Source organism: Dipodomys ordii, unplaced genomic scaffold (assembly GCF_000151885.1).
Source record: "Dipodomys ordii isolate 6190 unplaced genomic scaffold, Dord_2.0 Scaffold167, whole genome shotgun sequence".
NCBI lineage: Eukaryota > Metazoa > Chordata > Mammalia > Rodentia > Heteromyidae > Dipodomys > Dipodomys ordii.
In genome coordinates, this window is record NW_012267383.1 from 1,637,531 (window position 1) to 1,664,772 (window position 27,242).

General features: G+C 42.7%; 1 protein-coding gene across 1 annotated transcript in view; it reads left to right on the top strand.

The window, feature by feature from the left end:
• The window catches only part of Tmtc1 (transmembrane and tetratricopeptide repeat containing 1), a 140,380-nt gene that overhangs the window by 103,693 nt on the left and 9,445 nt on the right, over positions 1-27,242 (top strand). The window contains exons 9-14 of the mRNA XM_013033416.1: positions 1,332-1,453; positions 2,299-2,466; positions 13,797-13,910; positions 18,830-18,973; positions 22,843-22,951; positions 26,547-26,649. Of these exons, the coding sequence (XP_012888870.1) occupies positions 1,332-1,453; positions 2,299-2,466; positions 13,797-13,910; positions 18,830-18,973; positions 22,843-22,951; positions 26,547-26,649 (760 nt within the window). The remainder of the gene's footprint in view (positions 1-1,331; positions 1,454-2,298; positions 2,467-13,796; positions 13,911-18,829; positions 18,974-22,842; positions 22,952-26,546; positions 26,650-27,242) is intronic.

Here is a 27,242-nt window from a genome sequence, read left to right on the forward strand (position 1 = left end):
CAAGTCTAGCATTCTACTGCTTGAGCCACAACTCCATTTCTGGATTTCTTCTGGTTAATTGGAGACAAAAGTCTTAACAGATTTTTCTGCCCAGGCTGCACTTGAACTTTGATCCTTGGATCTCAGCTTCCTGAGTAGCTAGGATTACATATGTGAGCCACTGGTGGCCAGCTTGAATGAATTTTTATAGTGGGTTTTTATTACCAGAATACATTAGAATATCCTTTAGTACTTGTTTTTGTGCTAAGAAGCCCTCGTTGCAGTCCTAAGGTGTACCACTGCCATTCCTGTCCTTTGTGGCAAGGTGGGTTGTGTGGGTATGTGTTGTTGGTTTCTGGAGGTGTTTGCTGTTAGAGGATATGATTTATGTCTCCCTGGTTCTGCGTGCCTGATTGACCCAGCTGTTTTGTGCCCAGGCAGTCCTGTCTTCCTGAATGACAAAGACTCTGAAAGCAGCTAGAGTGAGAAGCAGGGGTGCCATGAGGTGCACGCACAATGTCAAGCTGTGGTCAGGGACTGTGCTGTGCCAGTGCCAGATGCTTGCAGTCACAGATGTGTGTCAGGAATATGTGTGGGCACATGACATGACAGCTGATCCATTACCAGTGGCTGCAGAGGTGATGACCTTGGCATCTCCAAAGAATTTCGAATGAACACACACACGTAAAAATGTAAAATGGCAAAGCAAAGAGTTTAGCTGAGAGACAAACAGAGACAGAGAGAATGTACGCCATTAAGGGAAATGACAGGCTCATGTTAAGTGGCTTGAAAACAAACACATGGTTAAAACTTTCAGTTTTCTAAGGTTTGAGGAGTATGAGAGGCGTTCATGCTTGTGATAGTGGGCTGATCTTAGGGAGATGAGAGTTGTGACTTGGCAGAGTTTGGAAAGGGATCTGCGCATGTACTAGGTTGCCATGCCTTAATGTTAAGTATGTGTGAGATGCAGTGCATATCCATGAAACCTAAGGTAGAAATTTGTTGGGCAAAGGTCGGGGTAAGGACTCAAAAGGTTAGAGCCGGCCTGGAATTCCTTCTAGGGAGAAGCTCTAAGCATACCTGACCATTAATTACTCATAGCAGGAGTGGCTGTGGGAGGAGTAGGAAGGAGTACTTGTGGGTGCTTTTCAGGGCAAGAGTAGGAGAGGGGATTGGTTTTTGTACTCTTTCTCTACCTAACGTGCCTCCATTCTAGCCTGGAGCCTTCCATGTTCAACTTGACCCTCATCCAAATGTGTGCCCACTTGTTCCTCTTCCTGGGATACAAGAGCTGGGACCTGCTGGTGACTGTGGATCTAAACAAGTTCCTTTGTCCTCCCTGTGTGTTTCAGAGGCTGGAGCATAAAGAGGTGCTGGTGGGCCTGCTCTTCCTGGCGTTCCCGTTCCTCCCAGCCAGCAATCTCTTCTTCAGGGTGGGGTTTGTTGTCGCTGAGAGAGTCCTGTACATGCCTAGGTAATTGTCCTACTTCTGCCCCCAACACTGGCATCTCCAGAGACAGTCCTTGCATGATGACATCTGAATTGGAGGCGGGGGTGAGGGATGGAGTTTAGCTTCAAGTGATTTCAATAACAGCTTTGTCCAATAAATTTTTATGTGCCAGTACTGGAGCTGGCACTCTACCACTTGAGCCACATTGGAAATAAGAATCTCATGGACTTTCCGGCCTGGGCTCACTTTAAACTGTGATCCTCAGAGTTCAACCTCCTGAATAGCTAGTATTACGAATGTGAGCCATTGTGCCTGTCCAAATATATTGTTAAGCCATAAGAATTTTTTCATGAAGTTACTATGTTTAGTGTCTTTTTCCCCCTGAGTTTTTCCCCCCTGTTTAAGACCTCAAAAACTTTTGTCCATGTGGGGAAAACTGATTTTAAAATTACAAAGGAACCTCAGTGGCTCATGATTGTAATCCTAGCTACTCAGGAGGCCCCAATGTGAGGATCATAGTTTAAAGCCAGTCTAAGCAGACACAACTAAGAAACTCTAATCTCCGGTTAATCTCCCAAGAGCCAGAAGTAGAGATATGGCTCAAGTAGTGGAGTGCTAGCCGTGAGTGAAAAAGCCAAGCAAGAGCACCAGATCCTGGGTTCAGGCCCCAGTACCAGCACAAAATCAATCAATACAAAAAAATAACTGGCAAATATGTTAATGTAGCACTTAAAGCACTAACATAGAAAGGTCATCTAAGACAAGCTGTTCCTGTGGCCTGGGTGAGCATTCTTTGATAGCTATGCAGTTAGGCCAAGTTGGGGAATCAGCCCACTTAGTAAACCCTGTGCCTGTGCCTTAATTTTCAGCATGGGCTACTGCATCCTGTTTGTGCATGGACTGAGCAAACTCTACACATGGCTGAACCGATGTGGAGCCACCTTGGTTGTGTCCACAGTGCTGCTGCTGTTGCTGCTCTTCTCTTGGAAAACCGTGAAGCAGAATGAAATTTGGCTGTCCAGAGAATCTCTCTTCAGGTATGAATAGAAAGACAATAGTTCTTCCCACCGAGCTCTTGGTTTAAAAATGGTTACCAAACCAGGCACTGGTGGCTCATGCCTGTCATCCTAGCTACTTAGAAGGCTGAGGATTGCAGTTCAAAGCCAGTTGGGCAGGCAAGTCTGGAAAACTTATCTCTAGTTAACCAACAAAAAGGCAGTTGGTCAAGTGGTAGAGGGGAATCCTTGAGCACAAAGCTCAGGAAAAGCACCCAGGCCTTGAGTTCAAGCCCCAAGACTGGCACCAAAAATAAATAAATAAAAATAAATAAATAACATAGATTCCAAACCATGGGTCTAGTAGTAGTTTTGATCTATAAAATTGCATTTAAAGCTGGATACCAGTGGCTTATGCCTGTAATCCTAGCTATTTAGGAGGCTGAGCTCTAAGGTTCTTGATTTAAAGCCAGTCCTGTCAGGAAAGTACATGAGACTCTTATTGCCAATAAAAAATGAAAAAACCAGAAGTTGAACTGTTACTCGAGTGATGAAGCACTAGTCTTGAGCAAAAGAATCTCAGGGACAGTACCCAGGCCCTGAGTTCAAGCCCTGGTACTGGCTCAAAATGCAGAAAAGTTTTAACTTTAGTTGCTCTTTTTTCCTCCCCCCTATTTGTGTGGGGGGGGGTGGGGGAGGGGAGGGTGTGCACGCGTGCGTGTGCAAGCACACTTACATGCTAATATTGAGGTTTGAACTTCAGACCTGGGCACTATCCCTTGCTTTTTCACTGAAGGCTGGTGCTCTACCATTTGAGCCACAGTTCCAATTCAAGCTTTTCTTTTTTACTGGAGATAAGAATCTTAGGTCAGTTCTTGCCTGGGCTGGCTTTGAACTGTGATCCTCAGATCTCAGCATCCTGAGTAGCTAGGATTATGTGTATAAGCCACCAGGGCTTGGCTAATTTTAGATTTTCAAAATGATAGTCTGTGTTTCAAGTGAATGTATGAAAATAAGACTCCTGGGAAGGCATTGAGTCTGTGAATTCAGGTGGAAACAGCCTGCTGATGAGCCAGGCTGTAAAGTCAGCTATAAACAAAATGAAACTGATAAGCCTAATTTCATTGTTTAGTCACGCGAGTGGCAAAGGCAAGAACCCAGCGAGGAGGAAGAGAAATGCAATGCATCTGCATAGACTATTTCAGTGTGTTAAGCAGTGATTGATGATCTGATAGCTTTTATTTTGAACACTAGTTTTGAATGAGAAAATGAAAGACTTTTTCATCTCCTGGCAGGTGTGTATGTGTGCGCACGCATATACACCCACACCCCCCCACACACACACACCACACACACATTGAGCATGCATGCCTGTATGCATAGATGATGGAGCTTTGTCACTAACCATGTCACTAGTGGGGAGTTGGCTCAGACTCATGAGTCCCTGGCTTCCAGTTTTCAGCTACCTGAAGTAACCATATGGGATCTCAAGTGCACACTTGAATATGTTTTCGATAACCATGAAATGAAAGATGGCATCTGAGAATTCTCCAAGTATTTTGACCAGATGTAGGGGTGGGGAGAGGGTTATATAATAAACATTTTTAGTCGGTTTTTATTTAATGGAATGTAAAGCTTTTTACGTACAAACAAATGGGACATCTGTCAAAAAGATGATGGATTATAAATGTTCTTTTTGTGTGTTGTGTACTAGTCCTGAGGCTTAAACTCAGGACTTGGGTGCTGTCCCTGAACTTTTTTTTTTTCTTTTTTTAAATCAAGGCTAGCACTCTATGGCTCAAGCTCCACTTCTAGCTTTTTGGTGGTTAGTTGGAAATAAGAGTCTCATGGACTTTCCTGTCCGGCTGTCTTTGAACCTCAATCCTCAGCCCTTTGCCTCCTGAGTAGCTAGGGATTACAGGCATGAGCCACCAACCATGCTGGTGATGTAGCTGACACTAGCCATGAAAACATAAAAACAAAGACATACTGATGTCCTCCGGAAGCTTCAGGTTTATCGTATGAGCATTGTGCAAGGAATAACGTTGAAATCAGTCAGGCAAACATTCACCAGTTACCTGTGAGGCACAGCACCTGGGGCTTGGGTGTGAGGTATGGAGTGGGCTTTGTGACTCTGCTCAATCGTTGGATAACTGTGTGGTCTTGGATAGGTTGCCCTCATTTGTACATTTCAAAAGTTAGAATAGTCATGTGTCTCTCCAGAATAAAGTGCAAGGATGCAGTTGTTTGTGAAGATGCATAAGGTATTATCTATCCAGCGGTAAATGCCATATGTAAAGTGTCCAGTTCATTGCCATGCTCTGTGTTCTAGGGTAAGAGAGAAGCATGGATGGGAGTCAGGCATGTGTGAGTCAGGCACATGAACACAAGCAAGATGCACAACACTATGTAAGTGTAAAAGATGACTAAGACCTATCATTCTATTGCTAATCTGAGATGAGTATTAAAAGATGAGAAAAGTTGAGCATAGCAAGTACACCTGTAATCCCAGCCATTCAACAGGTAAGGTGGAGGTAGTAATATCATAAGTTCAAGGCCAATTTATAAGTAAAGTTGGTGCAACCCATCTCAAACAACAAAAGGAAAGCAGAAGTTCTGGGCTTGTGGTTCAGATGGTAGAGCACTTGCCTAAGCATGTGGGAATCCCTGAGTTTAATCCCCAGTACTGCAAAAATAAGAGCAGGGGAAGAAAGGAGGGTGAGTGTTCAAATATCAAAAAAGCCACAGTGGCAAAACAAAGAGCTGACTGAGCTAAGGAAGGAAAATATTTGCAAAAGTTTCACAGGTGAAATTCAGTTGGCACCCTGGGTACCAGGGGCCTCTGGTAAACTCATTCCCAAGACATGCGGCCCAGCTTAGACCTGACTAACTATGTGAGACAGTTTTGGCTTAGAATGCTGTGAGGTTCCTTGTTGAGTGTCTGAAGACAGACCTTTATGTTCGAGAGAATACCAGTGCCGGCCAGACTCCAGAACTTCCAGTCAAGCCCATTTCTAATACGAGACGCTGCCCCTAGCTATGTGTTTGTAGGTCCGCAGGCAGCCGTTCCCAGCTTTGCCTTACACATGTGGCTCCTTAGAGCCAGGAGACAGGCTGAGTTTGTCCAAGTCAAGCGGAAGCTTCAGGGTTTGACCCTAAATGTGGTCTAAAACCCAGAAGAACAGAAACCTTACTCACCTTTTTAAAATTATTTTTCAACCTAAGGTAGATCCAGTATAAACACACACACACACACACACACACACGTACACACACACACACACACACACGTACACACACACACACACACACAGATACAGAAAGAGGACAGAGCTACAAAGACCCATAGTCTTCCTAGAAGACTATGTTATGTATCCTGACCTGGGAAGAAGGTTACTGCCCGGTTCTGATTGGGCTTCGTAACTACCTAGAACCTTCTATTTGATACATGTAGGATATATGATGTCGCCGGAACATAATTTGATCTGACGAACCCCATTTTCTAGGTACCTGGAGAGACAAACTCAACATAACATAATTGTGTTGTGTGCAGTTCATTGACTTGCTCTGTGACCCACAGGCAGTGGGGAAGAGGCTGCAGACCTCTGCCGCCCTCCCCGCCTCCAGAGGCCTTGAGCCACAGGCCAGCCCATCTTCCAGCACCAACCCTCTTCTGTGAAAGCCAGAAAGGAACTATTGTGGGATTTGTGGGCCACATAGTCCCTCTTGAAACTCCACGCTGGCTTCAGGAGGAGACCAAGAACACATAGTCACACAGTGACTTCCCTGTGGTACTCGAGGAAGCTTGCAGCTGTGATGGGAGTGTTGTGATAGTATAGTACTCATTTCATTGACTTCTAGTTTCTGGTTTTGGGTGGTATGTTTGGGCTTTGCGGCTTTAACTAATCATTCTGACATGTCATAGTCTTGGCTGAAATTTGGTTCAGTTGCTTACTAGCTCCATAGCATTAGGTAAGGGTCTGCACCCCTTTTGCTTATGTCTCCCTTAATGCACTATGGGAAATGCAGTAAAACCGCCCATCTGAGAGGTTCTTGAGAAATCTAAAGGAGATAATCCAGGGAAGTGAGGCTTAGATCCCTCATGGTCGTTTTTTGTTTTGTGTGTGTGTGTGTGTAGACATGAACTCAGGTCTGGATACTGTCCCTAAGCTTTTGTGCTCAAGGCTGCACTCAACCACATGGGCCACAGATTCATTTCTGGCATGTTAATGGTTAATTGAAGATGAGAGTCTCATGGATTTTTCTGCCCATGTTGGCTTCGAGCTGCAATCCTCAGATCTCAGCCTCCTGAGTAGCTAGGATTACAGTAGGCATGAATCATCAGCACCCTGCTCTCTGCTAGTTATAATAAGAATGTTCCCACTCAGGCAGTGGTGGCTCATACCTATAATCCTAGCTACTCAGGAGGCTGAGATCTGAGGATCACAGTTCTTATTTACAGTAAACTACTCAGAAAAAAAAAGCTGGACGTGGCATTGTGGCTCAAGTGGTAACAATGTGAACCCTGAGCCCAAACCCCAGAGTTCAAGCTCCCAGGATTGGCAAAAAAAAAAAAAAAAAAGAATGTTCCTAGAGTGCAGCCATCTATGTATGGCAGTATAAAACCCTTGTGTCCAAGCAACCTTCAAGATTAGGAAAGGCCACAAATTCTTCTCACTTCCCTTTTCTGTCACTTTGTGGCTGAATCTTTTAAAAACAATTTTAAATTTTTAAATATGTGTGTGAGCCAGATGCTGGTGGCTCACACCTATAATCTTTTTTTCCACATATATTTTTATTGTAAAAATATTGTACAGAGGGGTTACAGTTACATGAGCAAGGTAATGAGTACATTTCCTATCAAGCATTGTTACCTCCTCCTTTGTTTTTTCCTTAACATCACCTCCTCAATCCCTCCATCTCCCCAAAATTGTAAAGTTCATTTTCAACATAGTGTCTTGTACATCTCATTGTTACAATGGGTCAACCTGTATCCTTATTAAGCATTTTGTTATATCCCTTCCCCTCCCAAAATTATAAAAATGTATATACAAGATGCAGGACACCGGAATCAGATACAGTGAAAACGGGTTATATCATGGGGGAAAAACATACAAAAGAAACAAGAGAATCACATAGTGCATTATAAGTATGTTAAAAACAATAACAAGAAAGAAAAAAACCACTTATGTCCCTGCCTTAGGGTTCATTTTGCTTAACAACATCTTATATGATCATATGTGCATAGCTTTTGACCTTTCTTTGGTTGTCCTAGACACGTACTAGTTATTGCAAATAAGGAAAACCACGAGACCTATGTTTCTTTGTGCCTGGCTTACTTCACTTAGAATAATTTTTTCCAAGTCTTTCCATTTCCTAACAAATGGGGCGATGTCATTCTTTCTGATGGAGGCTTAGAATTCCATTGTATATATATATATATATATATACCATATTTTCTTGATCCTCATCTACTGAGGGGCATCTGGGTTGGTTCCATATCTTAGCCATGGTGAATAATGCTGTGATAACCATGGTTGTGCTGGTATGACCTTGTTTGTGATCGTTTGGGTAAATGCCCAAAAGAGGGATGCTGGGTCATAGGGGAGCTCTATGTGGAGTCTTTTGAGGAACCTCCATACTGCTTTCCAAAGTGGTTGAACAAGTTTATACTCCCACCAACAATGCAGTAGGGTTCCCTTTTTGCCACCTCCCCTCCAGCATCTGTTGTTATTAGAGTTCTTGATTATAGCCATTCTAACTGGGGTGAGGTGGAATCTCAATGTTGTTTTGATTTGCATTTTCTTTTATGGCTAAAGAAGATGAGCATTGTGTCATGTGTCTATTGGCCATTCTTATTTCCTCTTCAGAGAAGTCTCTTTAAATCTTTAGTCTACTGATTAATTGGGCTGTTGTTTCTTTGAGGATTTGTTGTTAGGGGTTTTAATTTTTTGAGTTCTAAGTATATTTTAGATATGAGACCCTTGTCCATTTTATGGCTAGTAAAGATCTTCTTTCAATCTGTGGGCTTTCTATTGATCTTGCTAGCTATGTCCTTTGCCATGTAGAAGCTCTGCAGCTTCATGCATTCCCATTTGTCCAACCTTCCTTTGATTTGTTGTGCTTCTGGGTCTCTATTAAGAAAATTTCGGCCTGTGCTAGCTATGTCCTTTGCCATGCAGAAGCTCTGCAATTTCATGCAACCCTATTTATCGAACCTTTCTTTGATTTGTTGTGTTTCTGGGTCTTAAGAAAATTTTGGCCTGTGCCAAGGAGCCCTAGAGTTTCTCCTATTCCTTCCTGCAGTATTTTCAGGGTGTCTGCTTTGACTTTGAGGTCTTTGATCCATATGGAGTTGATTCTGGTGCAGGGTGATATTTAAGGATCCAGCTTTAGTTTTCTACAGGTGATTAACCAATTTTGCCAGCACCATTTACTGAAAAGGCTGTCGTTCTTCCATTCTATTTTCTTTTAGCTCCCTTGTCAAAGATTAGATGACTATAAGTCTGTGGGTTCATTTCTGGGTCTTCAGTCCTATTCCATTGGTCCTCAGGTCTGTTCTTGTGCCAGTACCAAGCTGATTTGATTACTATGGCTTTGTAGTAGAGTTTGAAATTTGGTATTGATATTGCTTCCGCGCTGTTCTTTCTGCTAAAAATAGTTTTTGCTATTTGGGGTCTTTTATTGTTCCATATTAATTTTTGGATTGCTTCTTCTATTTCATTGAAGAATGAGGTTGGCATATTGATATCACATTCACACCTATAATCTTAGCTACTCAAGAGGCTGAGGATCAAGATTCAAAGCCAGTCCAGATAGAAAAGTCTCTGAGACTCTTATTTCCAGTTAGTCAACAAAAAGGCAGAAGTGGAGGTATAGCTCAGGTAGTAAATAAACCAGGCCTGAGTGAAAAGCCAAGTTGGAGTGTGAGGTCCTGAGTTCAAGCCCCAGTACCAGCACACACACATGTACACACAAAATTGTTTTCTAACTAGGAATTTGAGTTTTATTGTGCTAACCTATTGTTTCATAACACCAGCAAAACAAACTACTCTTCTAAAACCTGAAGGATGCACTTGATACAAGTGGTTCTTTGTGTGTGTGCGTGTGTGTGTTGTGTGTGGGAGAAAGAGAGAGAGACAGACAGAAAAAGAGAGAGACAGAGAGAGAGATACTAGAGCTTGAACTCAGGGTCTCACTCTCTTTGTTTTTTCCAATCGAGATTGGTGTTCTACAACTTGAGCCACATCTCCACTTCCAGGTTTTTGCTGATTAATTGTGGATAAGAGTTTCCTACCAAGGTTGGCTTGAAACTTTGCTCCTCAGATCTCAGCTTCATGAGTAGCTAGGATTATAGATATGAGCCACCAGAATCTGACTTCAAAGTGGCTATTTTCTTTCTGGTTCCTCTCAAGTCTTCTGCTAAGAAGAGGTGTAGAGGAGAAACATGAAATGCATATGTTAAAGTACTGAATTAAAGGGTGATTTTGCTGGGCGCTGTAGGCTCATGACTGTAATCCTAACTACTCAGGGGGCCGAGATCTGAGGATCATGGTTCAAAGCCAGCCTGGGCAGGAAAGTCCATGAGACGCTTATCTCCAGTTAAACACCAGAAACTGGAAGTGGCTCAAATAGTAGAGCACTATCCTTGAGCTAAAGAGCTGAGGGACGGACAGCGCCCAAGTCCAGAGTTCAAGCCCCATGACCAACCAAAAAAAAAATGACTTTTGCTAGGTGCTGGTGACTCACGTCTATAATGCTAATACTCGGGAGGCTAAGATCTGCGAGTCATGGTTCAAAGAAAAGCTCAAGTATAGTGACCAGGCACTGAGTTCAAGCCCCAGGTCCAGCACTTAATAAGTAAATGAATGAATGAGGATTTTAACAATCCTCAGTGCAGTTATTAACCAGGCTTTGCTCCAGCCATGTGATTTATGAACACTACATTGTTTCTTCAGAGTAAGCACTGTAAAGCTGAAGTGTTTCCACTGAAACACATGGACGTGGTAAACTAGAGCTTGAAGGCAGGATGGGGTCCCTGGCTCAGGAGGCCAGGGCCACCTAGCCAGTTTCATTTTCAGGGAAAGTGTTGTCTTTGGCTAGTTATTTACTTTTGCAAACTATTCATTGTACAATGAGGTCTGGAAAAACAGGAGAAAAATATCACAAAGGTCAGAAACAGCCATGGGAACAGCCCTGTGTGGTGGAGTGTTCGTTACCCCACCCACCTGCTTGCCTGTGAATATTTCCTCTCCACGGCCCCAATTCCACCCTGAGCGCATGCAGGCCAGTGTGTTCATAGACCTGGGATTCTCTGGCCCGCATTCCACAGAAGAAAGACTCGACATCATGATCGTGTCAGTGTGATCCCAGGTCATCTCAGAACCGGACTGTTTACCAGGCACCATTGAATTCTGGATAGAAAGCTCTGAAAGTTCTATCCATGGATAGAACTTTAATTTTCCTTTTTTTTTTCAGGTCCAAGACAGGGACTTGAACTCAGTGTCTGGTGCATTTGCTCATTGCTCTACCAACTCAGCCATGCCTCCAACCAGAAATTCAATTTTTTCTAACTGTTACATTCACCCTGATCCAGAGCCTGTCTATAAATTCACCTTGAGTAGTACTCATTCTTATTTATTTTTGTGTGTGGTGGAGCTTGAACTCAAGCCCTTGAAAGCTTGTTCTCTCAAGGCTGGTGCTCTACCACTTGAGCCACATCTCCATTTCCGTGATAGTACTCATCAGGTCTCTGAGCCTCCAGCCTTTCCTTCTTCCAATCTCTTTCTGCACTACAGCCATTACAGTCCTCTCAGAAGCTCAACTATGATTCTGGTTCTGTGCTTGGAACTAATCATTGTGCAAAAACTCAAACGTTGCAGTGGCCCTGAGACCCTTTGATGTCTCCGTACTATTCAGACGTGTCCTTGGTGATCTGAATTTCTTTCGGTCCCTGAAAAGCCCCCATTCTCTTTTCTCTGGGCCCGCTGCTTCGGATGGTCTGTTCCCAACAGCTAATTCAGTTCTCTCTCTTTTCTTTTCTTTTCTTTTTTTGGTGCTGGTCCAGAAGCTTGAACTCAGGGGTCTGGGTACTGTCCCTGAGCTTACAAAGCTCAAGGCTAGCACACTATCATTGAGCCACAGCTCCACTTCTGGCTTTTTTTGGTGATTACTTGAAGACTAAAATGGACTTTCCTGCCCCAGCTGGCTTTGAACACATCATCCTTTTAACTGACCCTCCTGAGATGCTCAGATTGCAGGCGTGAGCCATCAGTGCTGGCTCACTTCTCTTCTTTATAAAATCTCAGCTTTCCTGTCATTGTCATAATCCTACCAAGCTTAACTGATAGATGATTCAACTAGAAGCCAGTATTGCAAATCACCCCATTTGCCTTACTGCCTTTATTTCCTTACCCTAGTAAGTTCCCAGAAGGGAGAGACTTGGGTTAATTTATATCTCCATTCTCTGGGATGGGGCATGACACTCCACAGATCCTGAACAGGTGTGCAGGTTACTGCACTGCAGAGAAATACTTGCAAACTAATTTTATCAAACCATCAGATTTCTGCAATGTAGCCCTCTAGTGATTCTACTGGGCTGCATTTCTTTTCAGATTTTTTTTTTCATTTGCCCTATACCATCTATTCTACGGCCATACATACGATAGTCTCTCCCAGTGAACCCCATATTTACTACCCACTGCTGTTGAGTGGTTACAGACCTTTTGAAGTTCCTAGTCCATGCCTTTGAACATCGCAGCCTGGGGTGCCATGTGGTCACAGTGATTGTGGAGTGGAGGGAGGTGATGGAGAGGGTTTCACACTCACAGGTTGCATGGGTCCAGTGTTGAAGGACAGTAGAATGGAAGAGAACAAAGGTCCTGCACATCATCTCCCACCTCAGCTTTTGGGGGCCCTGTGGCTCTGGACTGTGCCTTCTCATGTATGGAATCCACTGTCACCTGCTGTCTGTATTGGGCACACAGAGATCACTGGGGCAGTCTGCTCCTGACATAGATATGAGAGAGGTAGTAAGGGTTCGCCTAAGGCTGAGCCCCCTCCACAGTGTGATTGCTCATGTCCTTCAGAATCCCCAGAGCACCTTCTGCCCACAGCATCTGGAATTAGCAAAGTCTACTCTGCTTTTTGCAGGGTTGCCTCTTGTTTGGGTGAGGTACCCCAAGGTATATAACTAGCTCTTGAGAGCAAGCCTCAGGTCATGCCTCACAGCATGCCCAGGTGTGTCTCTAGCCGATTTTTTCATACTTTTTTTATTGTAAAAATACTGTACAGAGGAGTTACAGTTACATGAGCAAGGTAATGAGTACATTTCCTATCAAGCATTGTTACCTCCTCCTTTGTTTGTTTTTCAACATAGTGTCTTGTGCATCTCATTGTTACCATGGGTCAAACTGTATCCCCATTTAAGCATTTTGTTTTTTCCTTTCTCCTCCCCAAATTAGAGACGTGTATATACAAGATGTAGGGCACTGCCATCAAATACAGTGAAAACAGGGGTTATGCCATGGGGGAGGAACATACAAAGAAACAAAAAAAATCACATGGTACATTATAAATATGTTAGAAACAATAGCAAGAAAGAAAAAACCACTTGTGTCCCTATCTTGATTTTTTTTTAAGTTCTTCTAGCCAGGCACCAGGACTGGGGCTCATGCCTATAATCCTAGCTACTCAGGAAGCAAAGATCTGATATGAGGATTGGAGTTTGAAGCCAGCCTGGGCAGGAAAGTGCCCATGAGACTCTTATCTTCAATTAACCACTCAAAAACCAGAAGTAGTGCTGTGGCTCAAGTGGTAGAGTACAAAGAGGTTCAGGAACAGTGCCCAGGCCCTGAGTTCAAGCCCCACAACTGACAAACAAAAAAGCTCTTCTACCTACCTGTCTATAACATTTTGTTCATGCTCAATTAGTGTATTTCCAATTTTGTACTGCTTTTATCATTTCCTCTAGAAAATTGTGTGGTTAATTATATAATTCATAAATTTTAGAAATCTTGTTTTGTCTGGATACAAGGACAACTTCAAATACAGGATCAGGAAATGGAGTCAGGAGCAAATCTGAAAATTATATTCCTTATTGTACTTTTTAAAAACTACTTTAAAAGTCAGGTGCTGGTGGCTCATACCTATAATCTTAGCTTCTCAGGAAGCTAAGATCTGAGGATCACAGGAAAGTCCTTGAGATGCTTATCTCCAATTAACTACCAGAAAACCAGAAATGGAGCTGTGGCTTAAAGTGGTAGAGCGCTAGCCTTGAGTGACAAAGCTCAAGGACAGTGCACAAGCCGCACAACCAACAACAACAAAAAAGATAAAAAAGAAAAAACTTTATTACAATGCATCTATTTTAGGTCTGGAGTTGAGACTCTGCCACACAATGCCAAGGTTCATTACAACTACGCCAACTTCCTGAAGGACCAGGGTCGGAACAAGGAAGCAGTCTACCACTACAGAACTGCCCTCAAGTAAGCACCACACCAAGAGACCGGAATGTATCCTCAGAGGTGGCTTGTTACTAAATTCTGTCTCAAAAGAAAAGCTCAGTATTCCAGTCTGCTCTGTCTCTTTCTGATTCATTGGCTTATTTTGTGTGTGTGTGTTAGTATTAGGCCTCCAGCTCAGGGCCTTACTCTCTAACTTGACTTTTTCCACTCAAAGCTGGCACTCTACCACTTAAGCCACCACTCCACTTCCAGCTTTTTGCTGATTAGTTGAAGTTAAGAGTCTCACAGACTTTCCTGCCTGGGCTGGCTTTGAACCATGATTCTCGGATCTCAGCCTCCTGTTTAGCTAGGAGTACAGGTGTGAGCCACTGGTGCCCAGCTGGCTTCTGTCACACTCTGTATAAGGAAGAAGTAGAAATACCAGAGATACTCATCATTTTGATAATTATCTGTTCTTGGTGAGTTCTTTATGGAAGTTGCTGAGACAGACTCTCTCTCTCTCTCTCTCTCTCTCTCTCTCTCTCTCTCTCTCTCTCTCAATTGCTTAGTGCCTACTTCAGTCATATTGTATATTGCCATGTCTACCCACTGCAGGAAGAGCCATCAGGGAAGGCAAGGTTAAAGACCCTGGAATTTGTTATCAGTTTCAGCAGTTATCCCCAACTGCAGTAATGACCATAGCCATCCCAGAGGCTGTGGTGAAATTAGTTGTAAAAGTTGAATCTATATGATCTCTCTCTTAGTGCCAGTTCTGGGCCTTGAACTCAGGTCCTGGGTATTATCTCTGAGTATTTTTGCTCATGGCTAGCACTCTACCACTTGAACCATATAGCTCCACTTCTGGTTTTGTTTTTTGGCTTTGTTTTGTTTTAATGCTTAATTGAAGATGAGAGCCTCATAAATAGCTAGGATTACAGGTATAACTCTTATCTTTAAGCACCAAAGAGCCAGAAGTAGAAGTCTGGATCAAAATGAAGTGCACTAGCATTGAGCAAAAAAAAATCTAAGGACCCCAAGCTCAAACTCTAGAACCAGAACACATACAAAAAAAGCTCACATGAGGGCAAGAGCTACTTACCAGCCTGACATGGGATGATTCTAGCTCTGTCCCATCTCCAGAAAGCCCACATATAAACCCAGAGAAGGTAGTGTGTGCTGGAATGGGTGTGGTGACAGATGGTTTATAAGCACCAGCCAGCTGCTCACACAGAACCAAATCTGTCCACAGAGGGCAATATAATTAACCTTTTTAGAAAGAAAACAAATAAAGCACAGACACAGATCCAAAAATCGCACAGCTGGACAGTCATTCTTGTTTTCTAATTCCTTTTCAGGAATCTTTCCATGTACCATGGCAATTTTCTGTTTGTTTGTTTGTTTTTTGGTTCGGTCACGGGACTTGAACTCTGGGTCTGAGCACTGTCCCTCAGCTCTTCAGCTCAAGGCTAGCGCTCTACCACTTGAGCCACAGCACCACTTTCCCATGGCAGTTTTCTACCTATCCTGCCACAAGAAAAAAAAAAAAATAAGAAAGCTTACTGTGTTCACTCCAGGTCTCGGAGAAAGACTGCTTACATTCACTGTATCTATTTAAGAGTAGCAACATTTCAGTCCATGTATTTCTTACAATCTCACATATCAGGAGAATTCCACCCTTAGAAATGACTCCTTTCCTCAGGACATCCGAAAGCCATGGTTTCACTCTCCGAACCTTGGCATTCAGCAGGGCGGAGGGAGACCTTCCGGACCATTTTTGGAAGTCAAGTGAATGGAGGTCATCCCCACCCCCTAGTGGAGTGTGTGCCACATTTCTCTAAATTGTATTTGGCATTTTGTCCCCAGGGCTATCTTTCATGAGTCAGAAGGAGTACAGTGCCAGAAATACAGGGGCTGGGGGGAGGGGAAAGTAGGAAGACAAGTTTGCTAAGTGTTTATGACCACTTCAGACAGAAACGGGTCAAGATGGAAGGAGAAGAATTGAAAGGGTGACATTGATCAAAATGTATTCTACTACTCACAGTTGAACAAAATGAATACCAGGAAGCTGAAATATGTTTTGTCTAGGGTGGGGTTGCTGTCAGGAGGGGACAGACAAATGGAGAAAGGATGGGTGGGCCAATACTGTCATAATGTTCAATGAACATGTGTGAGAATTGAACTAGGTAACTTGAGGGGCTGGTGGGGTTGAGATGGGGGAGAAAATGGAAAGGATGACATTGCTCAAAACTCATGGAGTCATCAACTGCCATGTTGAATTGAGAGCCCTTTGTACAACTCCTTAAGGATAAATACACTGGCTCACCCTATATGCCTAGCTAATCAGGAGGTTAAGAACTGAGGATTCTCAGTTCCAAGCCAGCCTGGGAAAGAAAGTCCATGCAAAAAGCCAGAAGTCGAGCTGTGACTCAAGTGGTAGGGCACCAGGGTTGAGGGAAAAAGCCAAAGGAGACCACCCAGGCTCATAAATGAAATAAATAAATGAAGCAGGTCCATAAAGTTAACAGTTGTACATGGGTGTAGTTTAATCACACGATGACTTGAATTTTGTGACATGAAAGAATCTAGAATTTTTAAAATGTCAAAGACAAATGATTGAAAACATCCTGTCAACCTGTGAAACAAAAGTTTCATTTGTATATATTTTAGACCGGAGAAATCTGGCTTCAGTAGTTAATTTTTTTCCCTAGACACATTGTCCTTTTGGGTTATTTTGTTGTTGTTTTTCTTCAGGAAGTAGAAAATAAATATGTGGCCTTAGCACAATTAGCCTCAAATAAATTAATGTGTGGAATAAAAATCTGAGTACCAAATAAGGGTATGTGGACTCAGAAAGGAAATTACAAATAGTAGCACAGGATCCGATAATATTTGAACAATGAAATGACTTGTAAGGTATTAAAGCTATAAAAATTAATAGCATTTTTACTTTTGAACAGATTGTATAACATTTCAAATAAATCACAGAAATAAGATACAACACTAAAGTCCAGTTGCAAACTTCTGTCTTTAGACAGAACTCTTGCTCCCTTCAGCTTTTTTGTATTTGTAGTTTTTTTATTGTTATTATAAAGATGATATACAGAGGGGTGATGTCACTTTCCTAGTTTATCCCTCCCATCCCTACCCACAAATTGTATAGTTCCTTCTCCACATAGTGTCTAGTAAGTACCACTGCGGCATTTGTTCAGCCATTGGTGTCTCTATTTCTTTAGCTTTTTTGCTCAAGGCTACTGCTCTACTACGTGAGCCTTGCCTCCACTTCTGGCTTTTTGCTGGCTAATTGGAGGTCACAGTTTTGTGTACTTTTCAAAGGCTCTGCTGCTTGAGCAACACTCTCAGAAGGTTTGCTTTTTTTTGTCCGGTTTTCTCACGGACTTACTTTCCTGCCTGGGTTGGCTTTGAACCACAGTCCTCAGATCTCAGCCTCCTGAGTAGCTAGGATTATAGGCGTGAGCCACTGGCGCCTGGCCAGAAGGTTTGCTTTTTAGTTTGTTTTAGAATTTCTCACTTTTCCTGGTTTCAAATTTCAGTCATCCTACTTTCCCCTCTAAAGTAGCTGGGATTATAGGCATACTCCACAAAGCCCATTCCAACCAGAAACAATTTTTTTTTCAGTGAGTAAGACTCATAGATAGATAGTATATAAAGAAATCCACCAAATACTGAAAAAGAGGGAAGGGAACTTGAGAGGACTATAATTGATGGAGTTAACTTGTCAGAGTATACTGTACATATCTATGGAATTACCACAGTGAAAACTGCTTGTATTATCTGAGGCACGCTAATAAGAAAATTTAATTATTAAAAACACACAGAGAATCTGACTGGCCAAGTTTCCCCGCATCTATTTGGTTGCTTTCGCTTCTATCATTAAGGACTGGTTTCTGTGTGATCCCACTTGAGTAACGTGGGCAGAGAAACCAGAAGCCGAAATTATTCCATATGAAAGCTGTAGTTGTAAAATTTATGGATTCACTGAAGGTTAAATGTCTCATGTATTATTGGAGGGAAAAGCCAAGTCAGAGCGACAGGCCCTGGGGTCAAGCCCTAGCACTGATGCACGCCATGCATACACGTGCGCGCACACACACACACACACACACACACACAGTATCCTGATGAGACAGAGATGGAACATGCCAAGGAAACTGCTATATGCATCCATTTTTAATATACTCAAGGAACTGAACTATGTAGCCACAGTGATTTCGCTTCTTCACTTCTTCTGAATTAAAGAAGACACATTGATTCCCTTCCTTTCTTTCTTCACCAGCTTAAGTTTGGTTTTCTGTGATATCTACTGCATTCTACGTAACATGTGCTTTTGAACATTAGGAAAGCTGGTGTTCACAACATTGTATGTATCTCATTTTTAGATCTTTAAGTGTCTTAAGTTCTCATGACATTCATACAGAGAACTCTATCAAGTCTACATCAAGGTAGAAACAAATTGCAGTAGAAAGGAAATGGGGGTCAGGATGTAAAGCTATTTGGGAGATTATTTTTTCTTATAGGGAGACACCACTGTCCTCTCTCAGTCATGGATGTCTTAAAAATGACCCCCCTCCTTGCTTCTGAAGCTGGCCCCACATGGCTCACACCTGTACTCCTAGCTACTCAGGAGGCTAAGATCTGCTAATTGAAGTTCAAAGCCAGCCCAGGCAGGAAAGTCCATGAGACTCTTATCTCCAATTAACCACCAGAAAATTGGAAGTGGCACTGTAGCTCAAGTGGTAGAGCATTAGTTAGCCTTGGGCAAAAAGAGATCAGGGACAGAGCCCAGGCCCTGATTTCAAGCCCCAGGACTGACAAAAAAAAAAAGGGGGTGGGGGGGAGAGAATTTAGTGTTTGATTTTGGTGAAGCAAACCAGAAGGAGGGGAAAAAAAGAAGTCTGTGTAGCTGACTTGGAAATCACGGCTTGATGCTGTTGATCACCCAGGTTGTATCCTCGTCACGCCAGTGCTCTGAACAACCTGGGAACACTGACCAAAGACACTGCGGAGGCCAAGATGTACTACCAAAGGGCACTGCAGCTCCATCCTCAGCACAACCGGGCTCTCTTCAACCTGGGGAACCTGCTCAAGTAAGTGCCAGGTTGCCCAGCCATGACCATGCATCGAGCCTTCAAAGCTTTACTTTAGATACAACATTTCATGCTATAACTACTGCTGTGTCTACAGGCCACTGAATAAAAGTGCTTTCAAATATTGGGTGAATGTAATATTCATCTCGTGTGAGTGTGTGTGTGTGTGTGTGAGAGAGAGACAGAGAGAGAGACAGAGAGACAGAGACAGAGAGTGTGTGTGCTGGTGCTGGAACTCATGCCCTTGTGCTCTAACTCGGTTTTGTCACGTAAGGCAGGCAGTCTACCACTGGAGCCACATCTCTACTTTTAGCTTCATGCTAGTTAACTGGACATAGGAGTCTTGTCAACTTTCCTGCTTAGACTGTCTTTGAATCCAGAGCCTCAGAGCTCAGCCTCTTGAGTAGGTAGCGTTACAAGTGTGAGAATCTTGTATTGTTGTATTCTCCTTTTTCATAATAAATCTTTCAATTTTATTATATAGTTTCACCCTCTGAGTCCATCTCACACTATCCACATTTCAAGCGGCTACTATAACCTTGACTTTGAAGGAAATAGGATTCATTGCACTGTCCAGCAGACCTAAGAAAGACATGCTTCTGTCAGAGGATCCCCTTGCTGCAGCTCATTTGAATTCTTGGAATCATAGCACAGACTGCTTTAGACCCAGACCCAAGGCCTACCTCACTGCATGTGATCCAAATATATTTGGCCTCTCTTGTTCCATTTCCTGTGTCTCCAAGGCTGGTCTGTCACTCCATGCAGCACATTTGTCGAGTGAAAGCCTGGCAAAGAGCAGCCTCTTCATTTATGTTAATGGTTGTTGGCTTTACCCAAGGAGTCAAAAAGGAAAAAGAATAAAGAGAAAATAAAAAGGAAAAATTAAGACTAACATAAAATTTTTATTCATGAAGAGAGCTGAAGTCAAGATGGTCAAGAGACCATAGCAAAATGTCTCAATCAGGGTATGAAGAAACAGTTCTGTGAGTTTATGGTTAAAATGGTTGGTAGTGTTTGTTACTAAAATGCAATATGAACAGATCTTTAAAAATTATGCTGGTGGCTTAAATGTCTGTAATCCCAGCTACTCAAGAGTCTGAGAACCATCCCAGGCAGGAAAGTCTGTGAGACACTTATCTCCAATTAACCACCAAGAAAAATCTGGAAGTGGAGGTATGGCTCAAATGTTGCTAGTTTTGAGGGGGGTAGTGGGGGTGAAAAACGCTCAGGGGCAGCACCCAAGCCCTGAGTTTAAGCCCCAGGCCTGGGACCAAAAAACAAAAAAGAAATAAATCATACTATATCTGGGCATGGCTGGGTGTGATCACACAAATAATCATCTAAGGTTCCAACTTTCTATTTTTTTTGATTGATATGATATTATACTCATGATTATTAATTATTTTAGCTTGAGTAATGTTTAAATGCTTTACACAGTTAGCAAGGGAAGAATCCCTTCCCCAGTGTTTCCTTACTGTACTGGCTGCACTCCACACAGTTGGAGACAGATGACAGCCACACAGAAAGCCCGGTGCAGAGTACAGGCTTTATGAACCTCTGCTCTTGTTTACATTCCCTTGAAGGAATGGAATGTCATCATTTTCTTTCCATGCATAAATATTTTTAGCAGAGGATGATCACACAGGCCTGACTGCTTTGCCAAATACACAAGTTTGCAGGCATCTCCTGTGCCTTGGAAGTCATCCCTGCCCCCTCGAGCGCCTCATCTTCCCTGAGCTCATTTGTACTTGAGTTCCTTTAAACCCCAATACTAGGGAATGACTTGGAATGACTTAAAAAGGCAGAGCAAGGACAGAATGATTCAATTAAATTATAATGCAATAGCAATAGTCATTGGACATTTCCCTTTTCTAATGGCCCTAATTCTCCTAGCATTGTCATACCTTATCATACCTAGCAAAAGATCAACTCTGCCTTTGCACAAAAGTAAAATTGTATAGACAGAGGTTTCTCTTTTTTTTCTCAGTACCTGGAGTTGAACTCAGGACCTCAAGGTCTTGCTTGGCTTTTTTGCTAAAGGCTGGAGCTCTACTACTGGAGTTATACCTCCACTTCCAGCTTTTTGCTAGTTAATTGGAGACTATCAGGTTTGTCTTCCCTGGCTGGCCTCCAGCCTCAATCCTCAGACCTCAGCCTCTTGAGTAGGATTATAGTTGTGAGCCACCAGTGCCTGGCACAGAAGTCAATTTTTTCTTGTAGAGAAATTCTCCTAACTGTTCTGGTGTAGCTCATGTAGGGAAGACTTCAAGAAGTTAGAATGAGCAGCCGTGATTCAGTGGAGGACTGTTCAGAGGATGAATTATGTGAGTGCAGTATAGTCATGTGACTATGCTGAATCTGAATGCTGCATTAGAAAACTGAGCATAGCAACAGGATACATGATGATTACCGAATCAATGAATAGGGAAAGCGTAAGCTTTCATTATAATGTCTAGTACTAAACATTAGATCAGTGCTTGTAGAACTATAGTCACAGCAAAATGATCACTTCCCAGTGTATATTTCTGGCTTCTGACATTGAATTCAGGATAATGACCCAGTGTCTTTCCGTAGTACTTAAGGAAAGAAAACTGTCACCCAAGAAAATGTAGACATTCAGAGCTTGATCCTCCCTAAGAAAAAGGGAAATCACTGGGAAAAGACCTAAATGCAGAAGACAAAACTGAAGGCAGAAAGAGAGTCTGGCTGGGCCATCAGGGCAGAGGCCTCCTTCCACAGATTCTGCCTCCCTCACCATGGCCCTGAGCAGTCCCCTGTGCAGACCCCTGGAATCACCATGGCTTTGAGCAATCCTGTGTGCAGGCCCCTAGACATCTCATCACCATGGCAGTGTACAGTCACACATGCAGGCCTTTTGTGCATATCTTCAAGACCCATTGCCCCTAGAAGACATGACTGATAGACTGATTGGACCACAGAGGTCTATGTTGAAACAGGCACCAATTAGAGGGACTATAAACAATGCATAGAGAGCTGCAGGCTGTGTTGAGCCTCTGCTTGAATCTGGGGACTGATACCGCTCTCAGGCTGTCCAATGATCATACCTCTCTCCTAGAGGGATACCTGATTAACCCTGCACACTGCACCCCAGGTGATGCCCTTCCTTGAGACCCCCCCGTTGTCTAGTGGGAGCTCTGCTTATATTTTTCTTTGATAGATGTTGGCCATTTTACTTCTCCCCTTATATCTTTGAGACCATCAAGGAAATCTAGACAAAGGTATTACAGGTTTTCAATATCAAGACCAGCCCAAGTTTTTAAGAAAAATCTGAAAATGAAATATCTCATGATTCTCTCACAGCTGGTGGTCATAGTATTTTCTACTTTCATGAATGTTATCTTTTGATAGAACCAAAAGATCATCATTGGCCTTTTGCCTGGCTTATCCTGGGTTGGTAGCTTGGCCTCCATTCAGAACTGTGTCTACTATGATGCACTTGAAAGAGGAGTTCAAAGCATCTCCACATCATTGTCAACATTGCCACTGACTCCATGCCACCCAAGTAATGTTACCACGTGACCTGCCAGAGGACCAGGACAGACTGGTTAACAGACTTACAGATTATTCAGTGAAGCTTTGAAGAAGCGCAGAACAGAACATAGGAGGTAGAGAAATCAGTGAGCCATTTGTAGCTTCTTCTGTGACTTTACATTCCTTTCTAATGAGAATTCACTCACAGGAAGAATCTATTATTAGTGTGTTCACATGCCATAGTGTAATTCACATGTAACCAAATCCAGAATGAATTGCCTAATGTTTGATAGAAGAAACGAGAATTTTAAATCTAATCAGAGGATTTCTACAAAGTGTTCATAAAAGATATTCTTTTCCTTCTTTGTTATCTTTAGGTCCCAGGAGCAAAAAGAAGAAGCTATTGCTCTACTGAGGGATTCCATTAAATATGGTCCAGAGTTTGCAGATGCCTATTCAAGCCTAGCTTCACTATTGGCAGAGCAGGTAATTTTTTTCAAATTTGATTTTACATGGTCTAATTTTAAATGTTACACTGTTAAAAACCTGCATTCATGCCACACCACTAATGACCATTAAGCTCATATTAGACACTAATTTTCCTTTTGTTTTTATTTTTATATTTTCTTTATTTTTATTGTATAATCTTTGAGATCTGTGGATGGTGGTTTGAAGCCAGATAGAGCAATTAAGTCCATTATACTCTTCATTTAATCACCCAAAAAGGCTGAAAGTGGACCTTTGGCTCAAGTGGTAGGGTGCTATTCTTGAGCAACAAATCTTGCTGACAGCTCCCAGGATCTGAGTTCAAGCCCCAGGATGGCATATATACTCACCAAAATAAATCTCACCGACAGCTCCCAGGCCCTGAGTTTAAGCCCCAGGACTGGTACACATACTCACAAAAACAACAAATCTGATGGGGGTATATAAAAAAAAAAAAAAAGAAACCCTATTGTAATGTTGGTAGGAATACAAACTAACAATCTTATGATCCAGAGTGCCACTCCAAAAGTATTTATCCCAAGATTCTAAGTCAGGATACAATTGAGACACTTGAAGACTAAATATTTCACTATTTTCCATAACCAAGATGTTCCACAATGTATGTGTGGATCAAGTAACTGTCAGCAAGATTTGTTGCTCAAGGATAGCACTCTACCACTTGAGCCAAAGGTCCACTTTCAGCTTTTTTGGGTGCTTAAATGGAGATAAGAGTATAATGGACTTAATTGCTCTATCTGGCTTCAAACCACCATCCACAGATCTCAGCCTCCTGAGTAGCTAGGATTACAACTTTTTTCTTTTTTTTTTGGTAGTGGGTCTTGACCTCTGGGCCGGGGCGCTTGTCCCTCAGCTCTTCAGCTGAGCCATTTCCAGTTTTCTGAATGGTTTATTGGAGATAAGAGTCTCACAGACTTTCCTGTCCAGGCTGGCTTTGAACTGCAATCCTCAGATCTCAGCCTCCTGAGTAGCTAGGATTACAGGTGTGAGCTACCAGGGCCTGGCTGTATTCTTGATGTGGTCATTTTTCTTGGGTGAGAATTCTATGTCTGTTTTCTTCTTGACAGACTTTAGAAGCCTCATTTTCTTCTCTAAAGTAATCTGTGTAGAGCAGGAGGCCCTTAGACATAGATGATGTCTTACTTGTTAATATATTTGGAACAAAGTCTATCAAGATTAATACATGATATTCACTGTCTTTATTGCTACTTACTGTCATTTTTTCTGAGATATTGCTAATAGATGAAAGAAAGTCTCTGAACTTAACATGGAGCCAATTACTAAAAATGTTGTATATCCTTAGTCTTAATTCCTGTTAGAAAATGACAGGCAGGGGAAAGTGAAGGAGGGATTGACATTGTCCAAAAAGAAATATACTCATTCCCTGACTTATGAAATGGTAACCCCTCTGTATAACACCAACAATACAATTATATATATATATTTTTTTTTCTGTTAGTGGTCTTGAACTCTGGGCCTGGGCACTATCCCTGCACTCTTCAGCTCAAAGCTAGCCCTCTACCACTTGACCCACAGTGCCACTTCCGGTTTTCTGGTGGTTAATTGGAGATAAGAGTCTCATGGACTTTCCTGCCTGGGCTGGCTTTGAACTGTGATCAGCCTCCCGAGTAAGTAGGAATACAGGCGTGAGCTACCAGCACCCGGCTAAAATGATATTATTTTTAAAAAAGAAATTGACAGGCTTATAGGATGGGCTCCTCTGAGAACATCTCTCATAACATATGACAGGTGGGAGCCAGGTGGAGGTGGCTCACAACTGTAATCCCAGCTTCTTTGGAAGCTGAGATCTAAGGACAGCTCAGCTCAGGTAAAAGAAGATCAGAGATCTCCAATGAACCAGCAACTGTCAGAAGTGGAGGAGTGACTCAAATGGTAGGACAACCACCTTAAGAGAAAAAGCTAAGTGAGAGCCTGAGGTTCCGAGTTCACGAGATCAATTAAGTAAAGATCAGAGGAAAATCTTTCTTGTCAGAAGTAATAGCCTGTACGAGTCGCGTTTGCAGTGAGAAGGGCAGCATGGCATGGCAAGTGCAGTCACGCACATGTCAGCTTCTCCGCCTTTCCTGCGCCCATCACTGTGTTACTCCTTACATGCTATGGGCTTACTTTCTTTTTTTTGGCGGGGGGGGGGGTGGTTGGTGCCAGTATCTGGACTTGAACTCAGCATCTCACCCTTGCTCATCTTGGTTGCTCTCAGCTGGGAGAACTCTACCACTTAAGACATACCTCCAGCCTTGTTTATCTGGTTATTTTACATAGAAAGCATTATGAAACTTTTCTGTCCAGGCTGCCTTTGAACTGTGATCCTTTGAATTTCATCCTCCTGAGAGCCACCAACACCTGGTACTCCTGTAAGATGCTTATCCTCCTCCTCCCCGCTTCTTCCTCCCCCTCCTCCTCCTCCTCTTCTTCCTCCTCCTTTTCTTCTTTCTCCCCCTCTTCTCTCCCCACTTCTTTTCTTCTTCTTCTTTTTTTTTGTCGGTCATGGGGCCTGAACTCTGGACCTGGGTGCTGTCCCTCAGCTCTTCAGCTCTAGGCTAGTGCTGTACCACTTGAGCCATAGTGCCACTTCCAGCTTTTTCTGCTTATGTGGTGTTGAGAAATTGAACCGAGGGCCTCATACATGCAAGGCAAGCACTCTACCACTGAGCCACCTTCCCAGCCCTTCTGTTTTATTGATGCAAGGATTGAACTCAGGGCCCGGGTGATGCCCCTCAGCTTATTATAAGCTCAAGGCTAGCTCTCTACCATTTGAACCACAGCTCCATCATTCTCAGATCTCAGTTTTGTAATTAACTAGGTGTGAGCCACTAATGTCCAGCTGTATCTAGTTTTGACCAAGTGTGATCAAAGTTTAATGAGAAATTTAAATAAGCAAATAAATAAAATCTTAAAGAATGGTTTAAAAAAATCAAAAGAGATTCCAAAAACAATTTTTAAATTCTGTGCCCAAGGCCCAGTTCAGATACTGCCGAGAAGCTCTCAGCCAATGCCTAGTTATTATCTATTGTGATTAAATAATTGTGATCTGCTATTTCATTTTGTGAATTCCTCCTCCCTCCCAAAAGCAAGTTAACAGTGAATGAGCCTAATTAACATGATGGAATGAAAATTTGAGATGTGTTGTAATATGTCAGGTCTGTAGCAGAAGATCTGTAGGAAAGTGAATCAAGCACCCAAAGTACAGCTCTGACCGCTGTGTAGCCTGAGTATGTGCAGTACTGCAACTGTGTGCCCTGAGCACGCACAGTACAGTCCTAACGGTACAGTCCTGACCTCTGTCTGCTGCCCTGACCTCTAAGTTCTGAGCATGCACAGATCTTGCTCATGTGGTCTCCTTGGAACCACATGTGGACCCACTGAAACCACACTTAAGTGTAATTCATATTGGCTGGAATGCAGGGAGGCTCATAACAGTGCAGCTCAATGTCCATGCTAGAATGATGCTTAGTAGATGACTTCTTCCTGTCCTGCTTCCAATATGCAGGTTTTTGTTCCTGTGTATTGATTTTTGTAAAATTTTCTCATTTCTTTCTCTTTGTTTGCCTTTGGAAAGGCAAGATTTAAAGAAGCTGAAGAAATCTACCAGGCTGGGATTAAGCACTGTCCAGACAGCTCAGATTTACACAACAACTATGGAGTTTTCTTGGTCGATTTTGGTAAGTGACATTCAAATGAACATGTTCTGGGACAATTCTATACTGAATGTTCTCTATTGAACAGATGGCCACAACCTAGATGATGCCTCAGGAATCAGCTCTGCCAGCCCTGCAAAATGTTGCCACTGAGATACTCACCCAGCAGCTTTGGGGCTCTCATTTCTCTAAACCTGCACTAAAACCTGCCATTCCTCATGCTTATGTCTCTAAAGAAAATTCCCCAGATGGCAAGAAATAGCCTTGATTTATGAGCCCCAGTTTCAGTCCAGACTGGAGAAAATGTTGGTGAGACCCCATCTCAGTGAGCAAACTGGACTGGAGAGCTTGCTGATGACATTTCAGATACTCTGGAGGAAAAGGTAGAAATATTCCCAGTCCTAGGCTGTCCACACAGAAAATAAGACCCAATATGAAAACAATGAAACTCAAATGGTCACAGGTATGGCTTCCCGAGCAAAGTGCTTTCCTACCAGCATACAATGAATACTTAGGAGTCATTCAGTGCACTTGCATGTAATGCAAGAACACTGTTAGGTTCTTATTGACTAGTAGACCCGCTTCCCTGCAATAAAACACCATTTCAATTATTTTTC